General features: G+C 41.0%; 2 protein-coding genes across 3 annotated transcripts in view; one reads left to right on the forward strand and one right to left on the reverse strand.

Moving 5' to 3' along the window:
* Positions 1 to 10,491, reverse strand: part of atrnl1b (attractin-like 1b) — a 49,090-nt gene extending 38,599 nt beyond the window's left edge. The window contains exons 1-14 of the mRNA XM_086064846.1: positions 9,474 to 10,491; positions 7,515 to 7,598; positions 6,543 to 6,656; positions 6,285 to 6,413; positions 5,843 to 6,051; positions 5,440 to 5,614; positions 4,678 to 4,765; positions 4,342 to 4,603; positions 2,926 to 3,109; positions 2,462 to 2,616; positions 1,714 to 1,798; positions 1,436 to 1,650; positions 1,188 to 1,306; positions 95 to 227 (exon numbers count right to left, since the gene is read on the reverse strand). Of these exons, the coding sequence (XP_085920972.1) occupies positions 95 to 227; positions 1,188 to 1,306; positions 1,436 to 1,650; positions 1,714 to 1,798; positions 2,462 to 2,616; positions 2,926 to 3,109; positions 4,342 to 4,603; positions 4,678 to 4,765; positions 5,440 to 5,614; positions 5,843 to 6,051; positions 6,285 to 6,413; positions 6,543 to 6,656; positions 7,515 to 7,598; positions 9,474 to 9,688 (2,167 nt within the window). The 5' untranslated portion in view covers positions 9,689 to 10,491. The remainder of the gene's footprint in view (positions 1 to 94; positions 228 to 1,187; positions 1,307 to 1,435; positions 1,651 to 1,713; positions 1,799 to 2,461; positions 2,617 to 2,925; positions 3,110 to 4,341; positions 4,604 to 4,677; positions 4,766 to 5,439; positions 5,615 to 5,842; positions 6,052 to 6,284; positions 6,414 to 6,542; positions 6,657 to 7,514; positions 7,599 to 9,473) is intronic.
* Positions 10,492 to 15,283: 4,792 nt separating this feature from the next.
* afap1l2 (actin filament associated protein 1-like 2) overlaps positions 15,284 to 19,455 on the forward strand; it is a 28,065-nt gene continuing 23,893 nt past the window's right edge. For both annotated transcript variants that reach the window (XM_086064069.1, XM_086064070.1), the window contains exon 1: positions 15,284 to 15,492. In XM_086064069.1, the coding sequence (XP_085920195.1) occupies positions 15,477 to 15,492 (16 nt within the window). In that variant the 5' untranslated portion in view covers positions 15,284 to 15,476. The remainder of the gene's footprint in view (positions 15,493 to 19,455) is intronic.

The raw sequence follows: 19,455 nt of genomic DNA on the forward strand, positions 1-19,455 counted from the left end.
ATAATCAAATTTAAACTTTCCAGCGTGCTGGAATATTGATAGTCTCATACTAGACTTCCATGCGCTTTAACTGGAGGGACTTTGCGCATCTTACCGGGGAGGGCGTGGCACTCGGACTGGTTCTGGTCCCACTGACAGTTGAGATTCAGCGAGCAGCTCTTGCAGTTGGCCAGCTTGCTGCAAACCCGCTCGTTGCGCACGGGACAGGCAGTGAAGTTCCGCACGTTCTAAAGTGAGGGGAAGAGTAATGAACACGGGTGGTGCAGTATGGAGGACCAAAACTGCCCAAAAAAAACTAACAAAAAAAGGAAATAAGTGAAAATAAAGACGGATATAAAAAACATAATTCAAAAGTTAAATAAAAAAAATTAGAGAGACAGAGAGAACTAAATATCAATCAATAAATAAAATTACTCTGCTCTCACATTTATTTATTTCGTCTGCAGCATGAAATAAATAAATGTGATAGTGTTTTTATTTATTGATTGATATTTAATTATATTTATATATTTATTTTTGAATTTATTTATTTTTATATTTGTTTTATTTTTTGAATCTCGTTTTTATTTTATTTACTGTTTTTTTATTTAGGGATACATATATATTTTTTGTTTTTATTTCCATTTATATTTATTTTTTGCATTTAATTTTGGAATTTTTTATATCCATTTTTATTTTCACTATTATTCATTTATTTATTCATTTAGTCATTTATTTTTAATTTGGGCAGTTTTGGTCCTCCAAAGTGTAGGGCCGTTAAAGTGAAGTAAAAAAAAAAAAAAAGTATAAATTGAGGGGCAGTCCTTGTTTGTTTATCATCTTTATTGTCAGCCCTCGTTTGATTAAGTAAATCAAGAGTGACCAATATGGCCAGAGATGAGAATATTAAAATATGAAAAAGTGGGACTGTTAAACTGTTATGTAAGGATCAAAAGGGCGGGACTACCTGTCAAGTGATGGACGATCATTGAGGGATTTGGAGGACTATCTTTATCGCACAACTCAAGCCTAAACGTTGCCTAAAGCATAAATGGAAACTAATGTTCTAAAAAAAAAAAAATAAATACATTAGTGCTATTTATTAAAGAGAGGCCCCGACAAGAGAAATGTGTGCAGTAGGACAATGAGTTGAGGAACAAGACCACAAGAGAAACTGGTGCTCTGCCGCCCCCTGTTGGTGTACTCACGAGAGTGCAATTCGTGTATACTGAGATACACTTCTTGTCGTCGCACCACTGGCACCCATTAGTGTTCGCTGTGCAGCTGGCGCAGTCCGAGAAGCGGTAGCAGAGCTCGTCGACTGTACCTGAATACATAAAATGAAGAGAAAATGAGAAGTCAGTGTGTGCATGTTGTCTAACCACGTTTAAGTTTCAATTCCTAAGCAGAGGTCCGCATTTTTGTATGACCTGCATATTCCATTTATCAACTCTACCTGGTTTTGGTGGGCAAAAAGGGGCAGGAGCGATGCCTCCCGTGCTCATGCCGGCTTCCCAAGGCTGGCAGCGACCTTTGCTCCAGATGCAGCGCACCCCCGGGCCGGCCTTGGCGCACCAGTCCTCCGTGGAGAAAGCCTGGCAGCTTGGCGGCCGATACACGAGCACGTCGTTGAGCAAGACGCCGGAGAAACCGCCGAACACGAACATGGACCTGATGTGGGAACGGCGTTAAAACGGGCGCCGTCCCTCGACTTTTTCTTCTTCTGTGACTCACCCGTTGCTGACCACGGCGGAGTGTCCGAAGCGGTTGACGTCCCTGTGCAGGTCGGGCTTCGGGAGGATCCTCCACTCGTCGCACGCTGAGAAGAAACAAACATGCAAGGGAGGATTTGGTTAATAACTGTAATGAATGAGTCATGCGTTCTTCCGGATTAACTCATTCACTGCCATTGACGGCTATAGACGTCAAAAATTCATTTGAACTATTTCTATTAGTTTAACATGTTTTTCCACTTTTGTTAAACAAGAGTGTAAAAACCTAGAATTTTTTATTGTACATTTAGAACAGATATACAATTTGTGATTAATCGTGAGTTAACTAGTGAAGTCATGCGATTAATTACAATTAATAATTTTAAAAAATGTCATCGCCTGATGCCCCTAATTTTTAATAATCTTTTCTTTTCTTTTTTAAATTGCGTCAGGCGATTTAACATTTTTTAGCTGTAATTAATCACAATAATTAACTCACGATTAATCACAAATTGTATATCTGTTCTAAATGAACAATATATATTTTTTTTAAGTTTTCATACTCTTATTCACAAAAGTGGAAAAAGTGTCAAACTAATTTTTGACGTCTATAGTCGTCAATGGCAGTGAATGAGTTAAAAGTGATTAACGCTGATGCTTAAGAAGATAAGAACGCAACATGGAATGAGGGAGGGATACCAAAATATAACCTAAATGCCAAGCAAACACATATCATTATCCTGTTACCTCGTTGGCAATCTTTGCCTTACCGATGTCATACGCCAGGAAGTCGGCCGAGAAGCACTTCGCGCCGTTGCTTAGCGACGTGTCGTTGTGCGTGTTGCCGCCGAAGATCAGCAGGGTGCCGCTGAGGAGCACGGCGGAGTGGAGGTAGCGCGGCGAGCTGCTTTCTCGCAAGATGAACCTGCAAGTGGATTTATTGTTATTTATAGGCTCTTTTCTTGTCATACAGATAAAAAAAATAGGAAAATGGTTCCACTCGCCGTCTGGTTCTAAGATGGATTAAAGTCGCTTTCTATGAAAAATACTCGCCTGAGGAATGGGAAAAGTGGTGAAGTTGGCAACAATGACTACTTTTGTGCAAAGGAATATTAAAAACAATTCATCCTGAGAGATAAACTTCAATTAATGGATCAAACTGATTAGACCCAGCCCTCGGCAGATTCTAAAATGAGTGCTGTAATAAATCGACGTCCCTCATGACTAAACCTACCATGTCCGTGTGTCGACGTCATAGCGATAAAGGTCGTCCACAAGGCCAAACTTGCTCGCCGGCAGCGCTTTGTAGCCTCCGTGGACGAAAACGCTGCCGCTAGCTTGATAATACGTGCTGGTGTGGCCGTAACCTCCCTGTGGAATGGCACCTTTCGTCTCTGGCACGACCCAAGCGTTGGTCCCTGGAGGATGTAAATAAAGATGTCCCTCAAATTTCAACCTTGATTTGTCATCCAAAAGTAGGAGAGACTGAGCCCAGCTTTCAACAGCGAAAAAAAAAAATGCAAGGAGTGAGGTTCTAAAGGATAAAACATGAATGGGTACAATTGTGAATAAGCAGGGGATGACGATAACCACGGTTTCTGCATGCATCATCAATTCTAATTTCATGCTTTTTAATGCCATTTTAAAGCAACTTAAAACTAATTTAATGCCCAATTATTGTTAATTAACATAAAAGTGGACCAATATGGTTACCAAATACAAAATAGGTTGTATCCATTAGTTCATTGTTACAGTAATTTTGTAGTAAGTACTTCATGAAGTTATAGTTAGCTACGGTGTTGAGCTCATTTTCTGCCCCTAGAGGACATTAGTGTTTCATGTTGGACATTGGTGACAGGAACAGTACAATTAGTATTTTGGAACATGAAGCACCTCATGCCACTAGTCACCAGTCCCCACAAATACATGTATTTTTATCACATTTATTCATGCTAAATTGTGTTTAAGTGACTCTTTTTCACAAAGTTTTATGTAAAATAAAGCATGAAAAACAATTTATTATTAGATATTAATATTATTATTATTGTTTTTAAATTTAAATTTTTAATGCCTTTCGACTCTGTATTCAAACCTTCTTAATTAATTTTCTCCCAAGAACATAAATACGCTCTATTTTAAATATTACCATGTTCCCAAAAACGTATTTATACTTTTTTAAAATATCTTTTCACCTTTTTATGCTAGAGCATACAGAAGGACTTTGATGCAGCCTCAGAACTGAAGAGAACACTTGAAGCAATGGTAGTTATTACAAAAACGGCCTGCAGGTGGCAGCAGAGTTTAAAAGATCAATGAGGGCCATGTTGGAAAAAAAGCTCATTACTCACATTTCTAAATAGATTTGTGAATAATGATGAAACTTAGCTATGCTTTTTTTCCTGATGAAAGAAGAGACTAATCTTTCTTTTGGTAGGTTCCATGTTTTTATAGCAATAGAACACAATATTCTGTGGGCCTTGCAAAATCTGTCAAAATCCAGTAAAACAGTCGGAAGCGAATGGGGTGGCTTCAGTGAAAATGGCTGCGAGTGAATGAGTGAATGTCATTTAAGGCCTGAATTTGAGCAAATTCACTTCTTAATGATCCCCGGAAAAACTCATCACTTTACAAATTCATCACAAGGACTCACTCAGATTATACTCCTGAACGTTGCTGATGTAGCCGGAAAGGGGCGAGTAGCCGAAGATGACGAGCATGACCACCTCGCCGCTGTCCAGGACGACGCAGTGCGCCGTGTGACCTTCCACCGCGTATATCTGCACCGGACCGGGCGAACCCGCCACAGGGTTCCTCCGCTGCCACGTGCGAGCCGGAACGTTGAACGCCCACAGCTCGTCCGTCACGTTCGCCCAGCCGGACTCCAGCTTCCCGCCGAACATGAAGATGTCCTCCTGAGTGTGTGAGAAGAGAGAAGAGGTGTGAGGTGATGCTAGGCTTCAGTTCAGCAGGATTGGTTGAGTATTACCTGGTAGGTGGCGAGTGAGTGGCTGTATCTGGCTGTGGGGCCGCTGTTGATTGGCACGGTGTTCCAAATGCCGCTCTCTAGGTTGTAGCTGTGAAGAAATACTACCGTTAATTTTCCCAATTTTTGTGTGTCTTTTTTCAGTTCTGTCTTCTGATTTAAGAATTCTTAAATGCCCCCAAAAATATAGCGTGCAAATAGTTTGTAAAGTTTCTCAAAAGTACAATTGTAAACAGTACATTATTTTGCCATCAAAAGCACTTTTTTAAAATTGTTTTGGGGTATTTTATAGAAGGAAAGGACTGTTTGTTGCCATACGCCAATCAAGTGCAATTGCACATCCACTACAGTAGGTGGCAGTGACACTCTCATTGCTAGAGTGCGAGCAAAGTATTTGGTCCTCTGCATAAATGTACTTGGGGCAAAAATAAATATTTTGTTCTTCTTGGCGTGTATAATAATTGAGAAACACTGCACTAAAGCAAAAAAAAAAAAAAGTATAGAAGTGAAATATCTTTTCACCCAAAATCTGATTTTCTGTATATATATATATATATATATATATATATATATATATATATATAAATTAAAAAAATTAAAATCTTTTGGCCACTATTGGGGAAAAAAAATCAATAGCCACATAAAAACCCATGAAGTTAAACAATGTCAAAAATGTCCATATTGTCTTTGTAAGGGCATCACTTTTGTATTGATCTCACTCGTGTGGCTAATCAAGTGTCTGCTGAGCGTTACGGCGTAGCTTACTTGAGGATCATCTGGAAGGAGGTGACGTTAAAGGTGTAGCCGCCCACCACCCACATGACCTTATCCTGCACCACGGCCCTGTGGGACGCTCGGCCCAGCGACGTGCCGAAGGGCTTGACGCTGGGCAACACCCAGAACGACTCGGTGGACGGCACGGTGAGGGAGCAGTCCGGGCCTGAGGGGGTTAATAAAGTGAGTCATGACTACACAGCTGCTTACGTTTTGCTTTAAGAACGCGCTTCGTGACATCTTGCTACAACACTAACCTCAGACATGGGTGGAGTGACAGCATTGTAATTACGTAAGAATGTAACCACGGCAATGTACTGCCAAGCCGAAATGATCGTATGATCATTTCCTTTTGATGTGTTACAGAATCGCGACTATGTTGTACCGTTCTCACCTTGCCAGCTGTCGTTGCAAACGCACAGCTTCTCGCCGGTGAGGTCGCAGTAGCCGTGGTCGGGGCTGCCGCAGTTGTTGCGGCAGTACGGGATGTCGCAGGCCTCCCCCTTCCAGTACTTGTCGCACTCGCAGTACACGCGGCTGGCGGCCGAGTTGCCCGGCGTGCACTTGCCGTGGCCCGAGCAGTTGCTGGGACACGAGTTGATCCTGGACACAAAAACCAACATCGTTCAACATAAACTTGAACCGGATTTAACTGCTAGCCCAGTAAAATTTTATCTTTGACGTCTATAGTCGTCAATGGCAATAAATGAGTTAATAACTCATTCATTGCCAGCCCACTCAAAATCGATCTTTTGACGTCTATAGTCGTCACTGGCAGCGAATGAGATAATAAATGCCGCCAGTTTAGTATTTTTTAGCTTAGCAGTTTAACTTACGAGTAGAATATTTCAAATCCTGTCAGGTTGTAGGCGGCGTCGCTGAAGAAGTGCAGCAGTGCATAGCCCGACGTCGTCTCCACCTCGGGGACGGTCTCGTTCCCTCGCACCTCCGGCACAACGAGGCCGCTGTGAACAAAAGCATAAAATCTGATTTTGCCTTTTTCTATGAAAAGTACACAACATTTTTAAGTGCACGATGACCGTACTTGCTGATAACAAGCTTGGATTGGGAGATCTTATTTCTGAGGACCTCACCTGAAAACGGCAACGAGAGGAGCGTATACCGAGTCTCCGTCGTAAATGTACATGTGGTCCCAGCTACATTCTGTAGCAAAGTGGTTGAAGCGTAAGCGAAGCACGGCATTCGGGCTGTGGAGAAAGATGGGAACAATGCAGATTGAGGATTTTGTCTTCAAAATGGGGTGTCAGGCAATTACATTTTTTTTAATCAGAATTAATCGCATGACTTCAACAGTTAACTCACGATTAATCGCAATTTTATATCTGTTCTAAATGGACAATAAAATACTTTTTTCATACTCTTGTTAACATAGAAGTGTGGGGGGGGGGGAATTAATCGAAATATGGCTGCATATTTTAGTCATTGATACAGTAATTGTATATTAATTCATGAAATTTAAAAAGATGTACTGTACTGGAAAACAAACTATTCGTGTTGAGGTCAGTTTCTGCCACTAGATGGCATCATTGCATTTGTAAGACAGTGACAGCTCAGTGCATTTTTCTTTTCATATTAAGAGCTAATCTTTAAAATTAAGTAACTTGTGAAAATTAAAACTGTAAAATATAACTTAATCCCTGTCTCCACAAATATATGCATTATTATTATATTTATTACTGCTGAATTTTGACATGGATATAGCACATTAAACAAATTTTTAAAGGCACTTTAAATTAACGCACTATTTTTGACACCCCTACTATTTATTGTAACTGCCAGAATATTTCATCCAAAATTCCACTAAGATAAAACAGCAGAAAGGTACATGAAAATCCACTGCAGCCGGCACACTATAAGTGCAATGTTCTTGATGGCAACAGCCTTGTCCTCGCAACGACTGTGGTTGCCGTAGCAACTCGGCGGATGTGCAGGTTCAGCCGTGCCGCCCCTGCGTCGCTCCGAATCGCGGCCAATTAAAGCCAAACAGTTCAAAACGGATACGTTCTGTGCAGCTCCACTTATGAACATCAATCAGGGTTACTCACTAGGCCTCGATAAGCCAGGTGCACTTTGTTTTGTACTTGTAGTTGATCGGACCGTCCGTCAGGAACCCCGAGGGCTCGGTCAACCTGAAAATAAAACGCATACGGAGAGAAGATTAGTCGCTCAAGGCGTAAGTCGGTAATTAGAGGTCGCCTATACAGTGCGTCCGGAAAGTATTCACAGAGCTTCACTTTTTCCACATTTTGTTATTTTTTTTATTTCCATTAAGTTTTTCATGTTGTCCATGTAGAGTGTTGTGAGGGGAAAAAATGAATTGAATTCATTTCGAAATGAGGTTGCAAGGTCATAATTATGGAAAAAGTGAAGTTGGATTCACAGTGTGATGTGTGCATACGCAGCAATTATTTCCAGCGACGCCATATAATGCACAGCTCCAGTGTTAAACGCTGATTAGCGACAGCATTCAGCCACAAAATGACGAGTAGATAAGCGCAGTGGTCCAGCCCACCTATTATCAAACTGCCATATGCTTTTAAAAAGGAATGCAGTCAATTAAACTGCATTTTGGCTGCAGCACTTTAATTTAAAAGCATTCTAAAGAACATTTATAGTGAGACAGAATGAAATGATGCCTCCAAATTAAACTATTTGTTGTTGGGGAATGCAAAAAAAAAAAAAAGAGCAGGGGAAATATTTTATACATTTATATAATAATACATATATTTACAATATATAAATACAAATAAATGCCTTTCCGATAATAAATGGCTAGTCAAAAAAAAAAAAAAAACATGCCCCTTGAGAAGAAAAAGTAGCCCTTGAAACAGAACACTTAATGCATTTGATATGTTATATGCTCAACATATGAGCAAATACAGACAAACTGCCGACCCTTGAAGGGACAAACCGAGCCCCAACAACTTCTACTGCGATGGACGCTTTAAAAAAGGATGACCAATTGTACACCAGCAGCTCATTAACTCGTCAATGTTGTTGTCACACAAAATGAACCCGTGACCACAGCCAGCCCAAATATCAAATGTGGTTTTTCAAAACAAGCTGCTTGCTTTTTGGTTTCCTTCGAATCGGGAGGGAAAATATGTCGGACCCCAAGTGTCTTGAGGCCATGCCCAATGACGAGGCTTACTGATGCCAGGAGCATCCACGACTTCCTGTTGATCAATGTAACCCTACTTCCGCTACAGAGTCTTGACAATGGCGCTGCGGCAAAGTGGGGTTGGATTTCTGGCCAGGGCATACTCCAAACATCTGGTTATATATATATGAAATAATTGTCGAACATATCAAATGCATTAAGTGTTCTGTTTCGAGGGCTACTTTTTCTTCTCAAGGGGCAGATTGAGAACCAAACCTGCATTATGGGGTTTGGGTGGACATTGACTCAAACTTAATGCTAGCATACTACATTTCAGCTTCAAAAAAAGCATGTCAAGGTCATTATACACTCAGTTAGCCAGTCTCTCAATGCTCACGTTAACTATCGGTATGTCTGAATTTCCAGGTTGATTATTTTGTTTATCTGTTGCAATATAAATTCCATCTGCCGTTCAGTCTCCCTTGGAAGCAATTTATCCCACCTAACAATCTTTTTTTTTTTTTCAGCTGACACTTTACGCAATCAAACTATGGCAGTAGAGAAGAAGGCGAAAAGCATAATTGAAGTAATTTACAGTTTTCTCAATCATTCTGCCATGACATGGAAAGGTTTGTTTACTAATGGTGCCATCTGGGCTTTTGTCACCAGGAAGTGTGGGTGACGTCAAAGTGAAAGTAATAACATTTTTAAAAAAAACGAAACAAAAACAAAAAACAAAGTCAGTTGTGACACCAAGAGCATCCTGCTGGACAAAATCTGCCAATAAGTCCTAACAAATAGTTATTTTGTTTGTTTTTTTCTGCCTCAAATCTGCATGTTTTACCTTTCCATGCAATCATAATCAATAAGACAGTTTGACGTGCATATTCTGCCACAAACTTACTTGAACCTGCCCTGGCAATGCTGGCACTGATCTCCCACCCATCCTGGCTCGCACACGCACGACCCATTGTGACATTTCCCGGACAGGCACGACTTGTCACAGGCTTTGGGCGGTGAAGAGGTGTGGGCGAGCACGACCAAGTGGACCAGAACCCACACCGCCACCAAGTATCTTCCACAAGGTAGCTTAGCCGAACGTCTCGCGGCTGGATCCATTTTTTTTTTGTGAGGAAAACTGAGAAACGAGTGCGTCTTTTGGATCAGTGCTTCAAGTGGGACTAAAAAAGTTCCGCATATTTAAATCCCAACTACATGCATAGCATTAGGGAGGGGGGTTAAAAAAAAATCGCTGGTTTCCAGATTGTGGAGTCAGTCAGTCAAGTAGGAATTCCTTTCACCTGGCGTGTTGTTGGGAAAAGCAACAAAACGAGTCGAACATGGACGCAAGCGGGTTTAAAGGCTCATTTCCCCGAGAGCTAACGCATCATCCGTTAGCCTGTTTAGCTTATCCGCAGCGTCCCAGCATTGATTCATGACCGCTCGCTCTCTTTCCCCCCCTCCCTTTCAAATAGCAGCCATTTTTAACGCGTCAACAATCCTCAAGACGACCCGCGGGGAGTCGTGCCACGCCGCGCGTCCTTCCACAAGCCGCGGCAACGGAGCCGGATGTCGTCCACGGGAGAACAAAGGCTCGAAGCCCCCGGAACCAGCGCGAGGGCTGCGGCCGCCAACATGGATGTGGAGGTCCGGGGAGGAAGAGGAGGAGGAGGTGGAGGATGAGGCTGTACTCTCGCCGACTGGAACCGGGGCTATAGGACGCACTTGGAGCGCTTGTTTGGAGCCCCCCCCTCGCGCCGCCCGTCGCTGGTTAGCCGTTCCGCACGGCGAGTTAGTTTCCGCGGTGGTTCATTTTATTCCGAAATGAGAAGATGTCGGGGGGGGAAATCAGCGTTGTTGCTGTATAAACATGACAAGAATCGGTAGCGAACGCGTCTCCAGACAGCTCCTCAGGTTGGAGAAAACTAAACACCAAACGCGCATGCGCAATGGAGAACGACTCCCATTTAAAGGGACAGGTCTTCTTTTTTTGGAAGGAGTCCTTTCAGGTAATGAAACAATAACAAAACATTAATGTTTTTAAACGTTCGTAATTTTTCAGTCTTTAATGTGGAGTTTTATGTTATGTTGAAATAAGTCATTTCTTACAGCACTTAAACGACCTCTTTATTGATAAAAAAAAAAAAAACGTTCCGCGCATGCGCACTAGCGTCACAATAGATTATTGTATTCTCACCAAAAGATGGCAGTGCCAAACAGCATTTTAAAGCTGCAAGGCATCAGAGTACATGGATATTACTTCTTTTTTTAACTTAAAAAAAAAAAATAATAATCTGTGCCTCCTGAATGCAAAGTGCCATTGGGAGCTCTGGTGTATTTTCAAGCAATAAAATTCTTACTTTGCCAACCTCTCACCATTTTCACAAATGTAATAAAATAAAAAGAGGAATGTTATATAATGAAGAAAAAAAGTACAATTTAAGAACAATTACAAAAAAAAAAATAATAATAAAAAGGACAATGTACTAAACAGTAGTAATGGTCTATTTTGTGCAAAATGAAAATACGCATATAAAGCGCAAAGATGCAGGCACCGACTTCAAGTATTGCAGGTTACAGAGATATTGCACAGTGTAAACATTGAAGTGAGAAGGATTACAAAATAAAAATATTGCAGTGTTACTGGGACGTGGGAAGAAGCTGTTTTTTTTTTTGTCTTGTTCTGGGGCGACACTCAATGGTCGAAGATTTTGGTTATTTATTATTATTATTGGTAGTAGTAGTAGTATTTTATATTTTGTGTACATGTTGTATGTTTGGAGCGGTTTTATGAACATCCAATTTGTAAATGCGTTTGTTTTATTAGTATCTAATTGTTTTAATGTCACTTCAATTTTATTTTCTTAACATTCACAAGAGTCTTAAAGGGCTTCACATCCATATAACAAATTCAGCACTACAATATATTTCAAATTCTATTTCCTATTTTTTGCTTTAGCTTTACAGTAATTAGCTTAAAACAATTTAAACATGAAAAATGTTACAAATGTGATTTAAATAAATACGTCATGAAATATGTAATTGGTTATTTACATAAATAAAAAATTATATCCAGTACTAATAAAGTACTAAAAACATACTTGACTTTATATTTCCAAAATCCACATACGAAGATTCACAATGTGTTTTTGAGCTGTTTTACCCGAGTCATCATTCAATGACTGTTTATGACTCATTTTCAATAAATGTGTCTGTCATATTAAGAACATTATGAGCCGTAAGCAACACTAAAGCACCCCTCCCTATTTTCCAGCCGGCTTAACCATTAAGTAAAACCAATATTATTGCGCCGAGACTCTTCTCATCTCTGCAAGGTGTTTGCGCGTGCGTTCGCCCTCGATGTTCCCCAAACAACAGGAAAGCAGCCAAAAGAGACACTCGACTCGGTTTTCTCTGGAAATTCCCAGACGTAACAGTCAGCCGAGGCACCAGATTAGATGAAAACGTCCAAATGAAAGGCAGGGGAGGTGGCGGGGTTGCGAGGGTCTTTTCTTTTCAACAATTGACGAGGGTCCGCTGCTAATTTGGAGTTGATTCAGCGACCTTTGACCTGTGATTCACTGGCGAGGAATGCTCTTTATGTGACAGTCGCAAACAGAAAAAAGGCCCAAACTGACGCATTTTTTTCAACTTAAAACATCCAAAGAATCGTCTCCTCTACTCCTGCAAGCGAACGTGTATAAATCACTGAGCGTATTAAAAAAAAACAAAAAAAAAAAACTCAAGACTCAACGCCACCCATGCAGCCCGAGCTCTTCCAAAGGTCTGCTGCACTCCAGGAATTCCCCATGCCGGATTATTAACAAGACACTTTGTCTGCCGTGGACACGGCGCGAGGGGGCGAGAAGGGCTAAGACCACCCTCCGTTTGGAGCTCACGCTGAGACGTAATCATCATCATTCCAAGCTCTCCCGGGAAGGAAAAGCTTGCCACAAACTGCACGCGCAATTTTTTTTCAATTGTGACATTACTGGATTTTTGGTGTTTTACGCAAAAAAATTTTTGCTAGCAAATATCTCCTAAAATTTGACTGTGAGAGATCCTTTTGTATGTTGTATTGTATCTCATACAGCGATTCTCTGCGCATGACTCAAGGACAAGATCCGCCCTTTTCAAGTGCTATCATGTCGAAGCCAAAAGCTAACCAGAGCTAGCTGCTGGACTGGCCATCTGGCATAGAGGGCAGATGCCCGGTGGGCCTCTTCTGGGGCCGATGCAGTGTTTTAAAAAATATTATCCTACATTTGACCACAAGAGACTGGCCCACAATTTAGAGGGACCAGTCCGTTAATCCATTTCGAATATAGATAGCAAACTGAAACATCATCAAAAGTCAGGCTGGGCCAGGCCGGGCCGATTTTTTGTGCCGGTCCAGCCCTGGTGGTACATACTTGAGAGTTCAGCTTGGTGATGAAGTGCTGCCTCAAAGAGTGAAAATACGGACTAGTAGTAGCCACTCGCCTCGTGGCAAACTCTGTTGCGTCACTCCGAGTTGTCATGGTAACAAAAGACAGTCAGAGTACAGTGGATTGGGGAGAGGTGAGCAGGAGTTCAATGAGGCAAAAAAAAAAAAAAGGGTGAAAAGCGAGATATCATTTTTGATTCTTCGAGTATTTTGACAAAAGTATGTTATTAAGAAAGTAGAGTTGGGTAAAATATGATACAAAATGCTGTATATCCAATTGATTGCATAAAAAAAAATCCATCATATTTTGCCATTTCTATAAATACATAAATCTTTACTTTCCATTATGTTAAATCGGAGGCTGTAAAGTCATCAGAATAATACGCTATTATTGGAAAACTCATTGAAACTAATCTTTTCATTATAAGCACCTTTTGTCGTTTTTTTTTTGGGGGGGGGGGGGTGTAAGGATTTGACCACTTGTGTGAGGCACACAAAAGGTGTTTTCTGAACACAAACAAAGAAACATCAGCAGGAAAATATCCCGGGAGTCCATTTTTGCATGTGCACACAATCACCCAGCTAATAGCATTAAAGGATCTGCAGTGACCTGCATCTTTGCGGGAACAAAAAGGAATATGCGAGAGAACTTCAAGTTGGGGAGCTACCAAATTATGATCATTATTTGGCCTATTTACATATCATTTGCATACACAAGTCACACCACCTGACATGGTGCATTTGTTGTCTTTTAAAATGTTATGTACATACGGTACATGAATTTCCCAAAACAAAACATTCAAGCATCCTGAACCTTTTGAAAGAAGAAAGTTGCGCACCTAAAAGGGGAGCCCGTGGGAGAGCAGCGAGCAGGAAGAGGAATGAGAGGAATGCGCCGTAGCATAACAGAGTCCAGAAGATGATTAAAACGCATGACGGGTGCAGTCAAAAGACATCGAGCAGACAAAAACGGGCCGTGGTGGGGTTTCGGTTACGTGAATGGAGGAGGAAATGTGACATGTTGTGATGTCATCCAGTGCTGGTGAATTATTTTCTGTTTGGGGATGAAAAGAGCATCCCGGTGCGATGAAATAGCTTCGAATAATATGAGATGAAGGAGATTGAGGAGTTACGCCAGATGTCTGGCATTCGGTGTAAAAAAAAAAACAACGCCGAACAACAAAATGTGCGTTAAGACCACCGAGCTGTAGGTGGCGGTAATTTGGATTTGGAAGTGGCAGCTACGCGCAAGTACAGTAGATAAACAAATCTAAACTAGAATAGTCATTTGAATTATTTGCTTTATTCACATGAGGAGTTTTGTTTTTATCTGCATATATATATATATATAAAGTAATTTAAATGATCTATTATCCATTAAAATGTGTAAATAAAACAATTTAAAGTCTAAAATTGTAAAACAAATTTTGTTTTGCTTTATTAAAAAAAGTTTTTTACATTTGTGGATTGAAATGCTGCATTTGTAAATATGATCCATATATAAAAATAGTATTTAGTTAAAAACAACAGTAATGGTAGAATGAATACAATGTTTTTTAAAGTGAATTTTAAAAATATGTGGTTCAGGGGAACAACACTGAAAACAAAAATGATTAAAAAAAAAAATCTTTTTTTTTTTATATTTTTATTTTTTTTAAATATATATTAAAAATAAAAATAAAATAATTAAAAAAAACATTATGTCTGAAAATCAACCAAATCTGTACTAAATACCAACACTAGATATAAAAAGTCTCTTATTGTGATATTAAAAAAAAGAAGTTTTCTAGAGGGGAAGTAATACGATGTGGTTTCAAAAAGTGTGCACAGTAACTAACTTCAACTAATTATCTGTAACTCTGCAAATGGGATTAATACAGTAGTTAACTTAGAAGACGATTCGATACGTATTTTGAAACGTGGAGTTTGGTCCTATTCTAAGACAGCAACATTTTTTTTTACTTAGAAAGCAAAGGGAAAGTTTTGATTTATCTCTGTCAAAAAAATTTTTTAACATCACAACAACCTGGCTTTTTAACAGGGGTGTGTAGACTTTTTAAAATCCAATTAATATGGAGACACATGCATTTAAAACTGTATACATGTAAGTCAAGTTCATCTTTTATTTTCTCATGAGACATACTGAGACTTTAACACTAAAGGGGAGTTTCCAAGTGGTTTTGGTCAGTGTGTGTGTGGATGCTGTAGGCAGGGAGGAGGAGTAAGCAGGGACGAAAGAAGGGAGGGGGTAGAGGGGGGGGGGGTACTCCACTCACCACATTGCACAGAGTGAAAGAGGACGTGGAGTGCGGGCAGCCACGACCAGAGCCAGTCCAGTGTTTTGCGGGACCGAAAAGAAGTGAGCGCGGGGGTCCGGGGTGCGCCAGACGACTGCGAGAGAGGGTGTCATCACTCTTGTCTGAAAACTTTCGGGATAGTCGGCTTGCATGAGTGGAGCGGGACGCCACCGGGCAAGAGGGAATGGACAAGCACAAAGGTAAGCAGAAAGGGGAAAGTTGATGAAGCTTGACATGCAGTTGCTCACGTCATGTACTAAGGCTAAGGTGTCAAAAAGTCATTTTCCGTTTTCGACAAGGGGTTGTTAAAAGTGCCGAAAGCACATACAGTGGTGCCTTGGGGTAAAAGTTTAATTCATTCTTTGATCACGAATACATTTTTCATTGCGCCATGAAAAAACAAACAAACACAATGTCGAGTTAAATAACATTTTTGCAGCTTAGTCGTTCTTCGCAGAGGATAAAGAATATAGCTGAAAGTGGCATGTTTGTTGAGTAGTTGGGCAAGCCATTTTCAACACTTCCAACACTGACCAATAGTGTACATTTTTTTGAAAAAATATGAAATTGAACAAATTTGGACAAAAGTTTCGGATCGACGTCAGCGAATTATGCCTGTGACTGTATTCTCTTAACTTTCCATTGCAAAAAAGGGTTCTAAAACAGCAACTATTGATGCTAATCATTAGCATGTCTTTGGTGTTTTCCATTGTATGTTAGCATTAAGCTAGCGGGAGGTCTTTCTTTTGGCAGTTGTTTGGTTGGTTTGAATGCACAATGTGTAAAAAAACAAATTAGAAAAATGAAATCAGAAATCATGGAAAATAGTGGCAAGCAAATATTTATCTTAAGGAACTCTGCAAAGCACTCATTGACTCCCAGCCATTTTCCCCGACGCAACCCCCTTCGCTCCCGGCTGTTTTACTGCATTTTGACTGATTTTGCAAGGCCCGCAGAATATTCTGTTCCATTGCTATGAAAACATGCAACCTACTAAAAGAAAGATTAGCGTTTCTTCTTTCATCAGGGAAAAAAAAATTACATAGCTAAGTTTCATCATTATTCACAAATCAGTTTAAAGCAGTGCGTAAAACAGCTTATGGCAACATAGCCCTGGTTGATCTATTATACTCTGCTGCCACCTGCTGGCCATTTTTGTAATAACCACCATTGCTTCAAGCGTTCTCTTCAGTTCCGGGGCTGCATCAAAGCCTTCTGTATGCTTTAACATAAAATAAAATAAAACGTTTAAAAAAATGTATAAATACGTCTTTGGGAGCATGATATTTAAAATAGAACAAATGAGTTAACGGAAAAATAAAATGTAACTTCAACTCAATTGATTTAGCAAGAATCATGACCGTTTCTTTCTACTTTAATAAGCCACATAAAATGATGTGCAGAGGACCCGGAATTGAACCCTGTGGAACACCATACAATCAGTTTTACCCGCGACTTTGACATTGTTTATTCCATTGTTTTTTGCCGCTAATTTCTGCTTCACTGAGCACTTTTCACTTTTAAAGTGACAGTGAAACTTTTCCGTTTTCAAGTTAAAACGTCCCGTAACGTCGTTTGCCCTGCGTCCACTGATCAATGCCAATAGCGCTAACATTGTTCTCAAAGCATTCCTCACATTCCTGCGGTTATTATTTGTCCATTTGGGATGAGCGAGGCGCTTCGCTTCCTTATTGGCCAGTGCAAATCTCCCAAGATTCAAAAATTGAATTTGACACAGATGGCAGTGGGGTATGGGAGTTGTTGTTTTTTTGATTGATGCACTTGTTTGCGAGAACAATGTCCAGCAGTCAACGTGGCCTGGAAGCAGGAGGCTTTGAAAGGAACAAGTGTCGCTTCCACAGCGTTTACTCCCACTCGCTGTGTGTGTGTGTGTCAATGGGGCAGTGTTGGAAGATGCCAAATTCTTCATGTTTTTTCATGTCTTTCATGTCATTCCGGCGAGGGAAATGGGATTTTCTAATATGAGCATTCAGGGGCTTCTTTTTTTTTTTATAACGGATCCTCAGTGGAATTGCACGGCGGGCCGGATCAGAAGTCAAAATTGTTTGTTTTCTATACTGTTTTTGTTGTCGTCGTTAGCGTCACGTGTCGCTCCGGCAGTCGAGCCCAACAAGTGACGTGAGGTCATGTTAAGGGCAGGAAAACGAAAGTGCGCTTTGGAGTTGTGTCATGAAATAACGGCTGAAATTGAAGACGGGAGTTTTTTTTGGCAGGACGCTGAATAGGATCTCGGAGAGAGCAGCAGGCAGTCGGTGCAAGGGTGGGAGGGGCGCGGTCAGGGAAACCTGGAAAACATTCCGGGGTGGTGGTGGTGGTGGTGGTGGTGGTGGGGGGGGGGGGGGGGGGGGCAAGGTGGTGGGATGACAAGGCCGGGCATTGTTTGGGACGGCGGATGGTGTGCTGCTTCTCGAAACCTGCAGGTTTCAGTGCAGAAGAGGCGAAACGAGCTAATCTGATCTCCACCTGCAACATGGATGTTGTTTTTGGAGGAGCAGCGCTGCATAGTAATCTCAATAGTGCGTGGGAAAAATGTATTTTGCTACTTTGGTCCAGAAGATATGAGGGCAGTGCTTTACCACATCCAGCAGATGGCACTGTTTCCATGCCCATTTTTAAATATTTATTTTATGTTTAATACAGAGCAGGATGACAAAATTAATCATTAATTAATTATTACTATACCAAGGGTCATATTCGATTTTTTTTAAACTGACAGAGGGACCCCTTTTCAGTATTTTTTTTTCTCATTGTTTCATGTATTTTTCAAAATTAATTTTATGCTAACATAATGGAAAATGCCATTCACATGCTAACAATTAGCATCCAAAGCATCAAACTACATTCTGAACAAGAAAATCACACACTGTATATTCAAAAAAGCTTTGCCATAAATCTGTTTAGCTAAAAGCTAACAAACAATGAAAAACGCCATAGACAGGCTAACGAATAGCTTCTATGTGGATTAAGCAAGCCGATGTTCAAACACAAACAGTGCATCAACACAAGTACACACATAGCAATACTTATTGGCATATACTGTATACTTTAAACTATAAACAAAGCAGTTGTACATTTTTTCTTCCTTTCTGTCAGCATGACTACATTATACTGCCCCCCAGTGGCCAAATCGCCTCTAGGAACAAATGGTTTATTTCTTTAAATTATCTTTTATTATGTACTCATAGAATGCAATTTTCCTTGCTAAAAAATATTTTTGGGGTGGGGGTGGTTTTGAGTTACAAGCATGGTGACGGAATGAATTCAACTTGTATCTCAAGGCACTAGTAGTGAATGCAGAGTGGCTAAAGAGAAGAAAAAAAAACTTGCTAAAGCCAAGTAATGAGTTGAGTGGATTTACTTGAAATTTCGCGTGGACTCAACTTGACTTCCATAACTTTTGCCACAATACCTTAAGAGACTTTCTTGAAACTTGAAGGTTAAGACTTCAAACTCATACGTGACGCTAAGTAAGCTCAGCAAAGTAGGCCACGGCGTTAAGCCTCACTTGAAAGTATGTCAACGCCTCATCAGGGGGGCACAGGTAATTTAAGGAAGCTGGAGCGGCCTATAAAAATGATGAAAAGGAAAGACGGTCTTCCCGCTACCTGGCAGCGGGTGGCGGTGAGGTTGGGAAGGGGGGGGGGGTGGCTCTTACGGCCCCCCCGACGACGCACTCCTGCTAGTTTACTGGCAACAGAAGCTCCGGCATCAGACGCGGGTCGTGTTGTTTCTCATCGGGTATTCTTTTGAAGGCGTTCACATGAGAAGGGCGGGCGGGCGCGTTCGTGCACTCGCTCCGCGCCCGCCGGCACTGCCGGCCACTCGTCAACCTGATAATAAGCAAGTGAAGGAGCTTTTGCATGTTGTTAGTTGGTTTTTATTTGCTCGCGGCTGCTTCCAATCTAAACAGGGCAGTTTTGCGGAGAGAGAGAGAGAGAGAGAGAGAGAGAGAGAGAGAGAGAAGAGAGAGAGAGAGAGAGAGAGAGAGAGAGAGAGAGAGAGAGAGAGAGAGAGAGAGAGAGAGAGAGAGAGAGAGAGAGAGAGAGAGAGAGAGAGAGAGAGAGAGAGAGAGAGAGAGGCCGGGATAGTAGCCGAGTTGGAGCGACGTTATTTGGAACAACTACACTGACATTACAATGTTA

This window comes from Leptonotus elevatus, chromosome 20, assembly GCF_054856555.1.
Source record: "Leptonotus elevatus isolate MCC_2025b chromosome 20, RoL_Lele_1.0, whole genome shotgun sequence".
NCBI classification, from domain to species: Eukaryota; Metazoa; Chordata; class Actinopteri; order Syngnathiformes; family Syngnathidae; genus Leptonotus; species Leptonotus elevatus.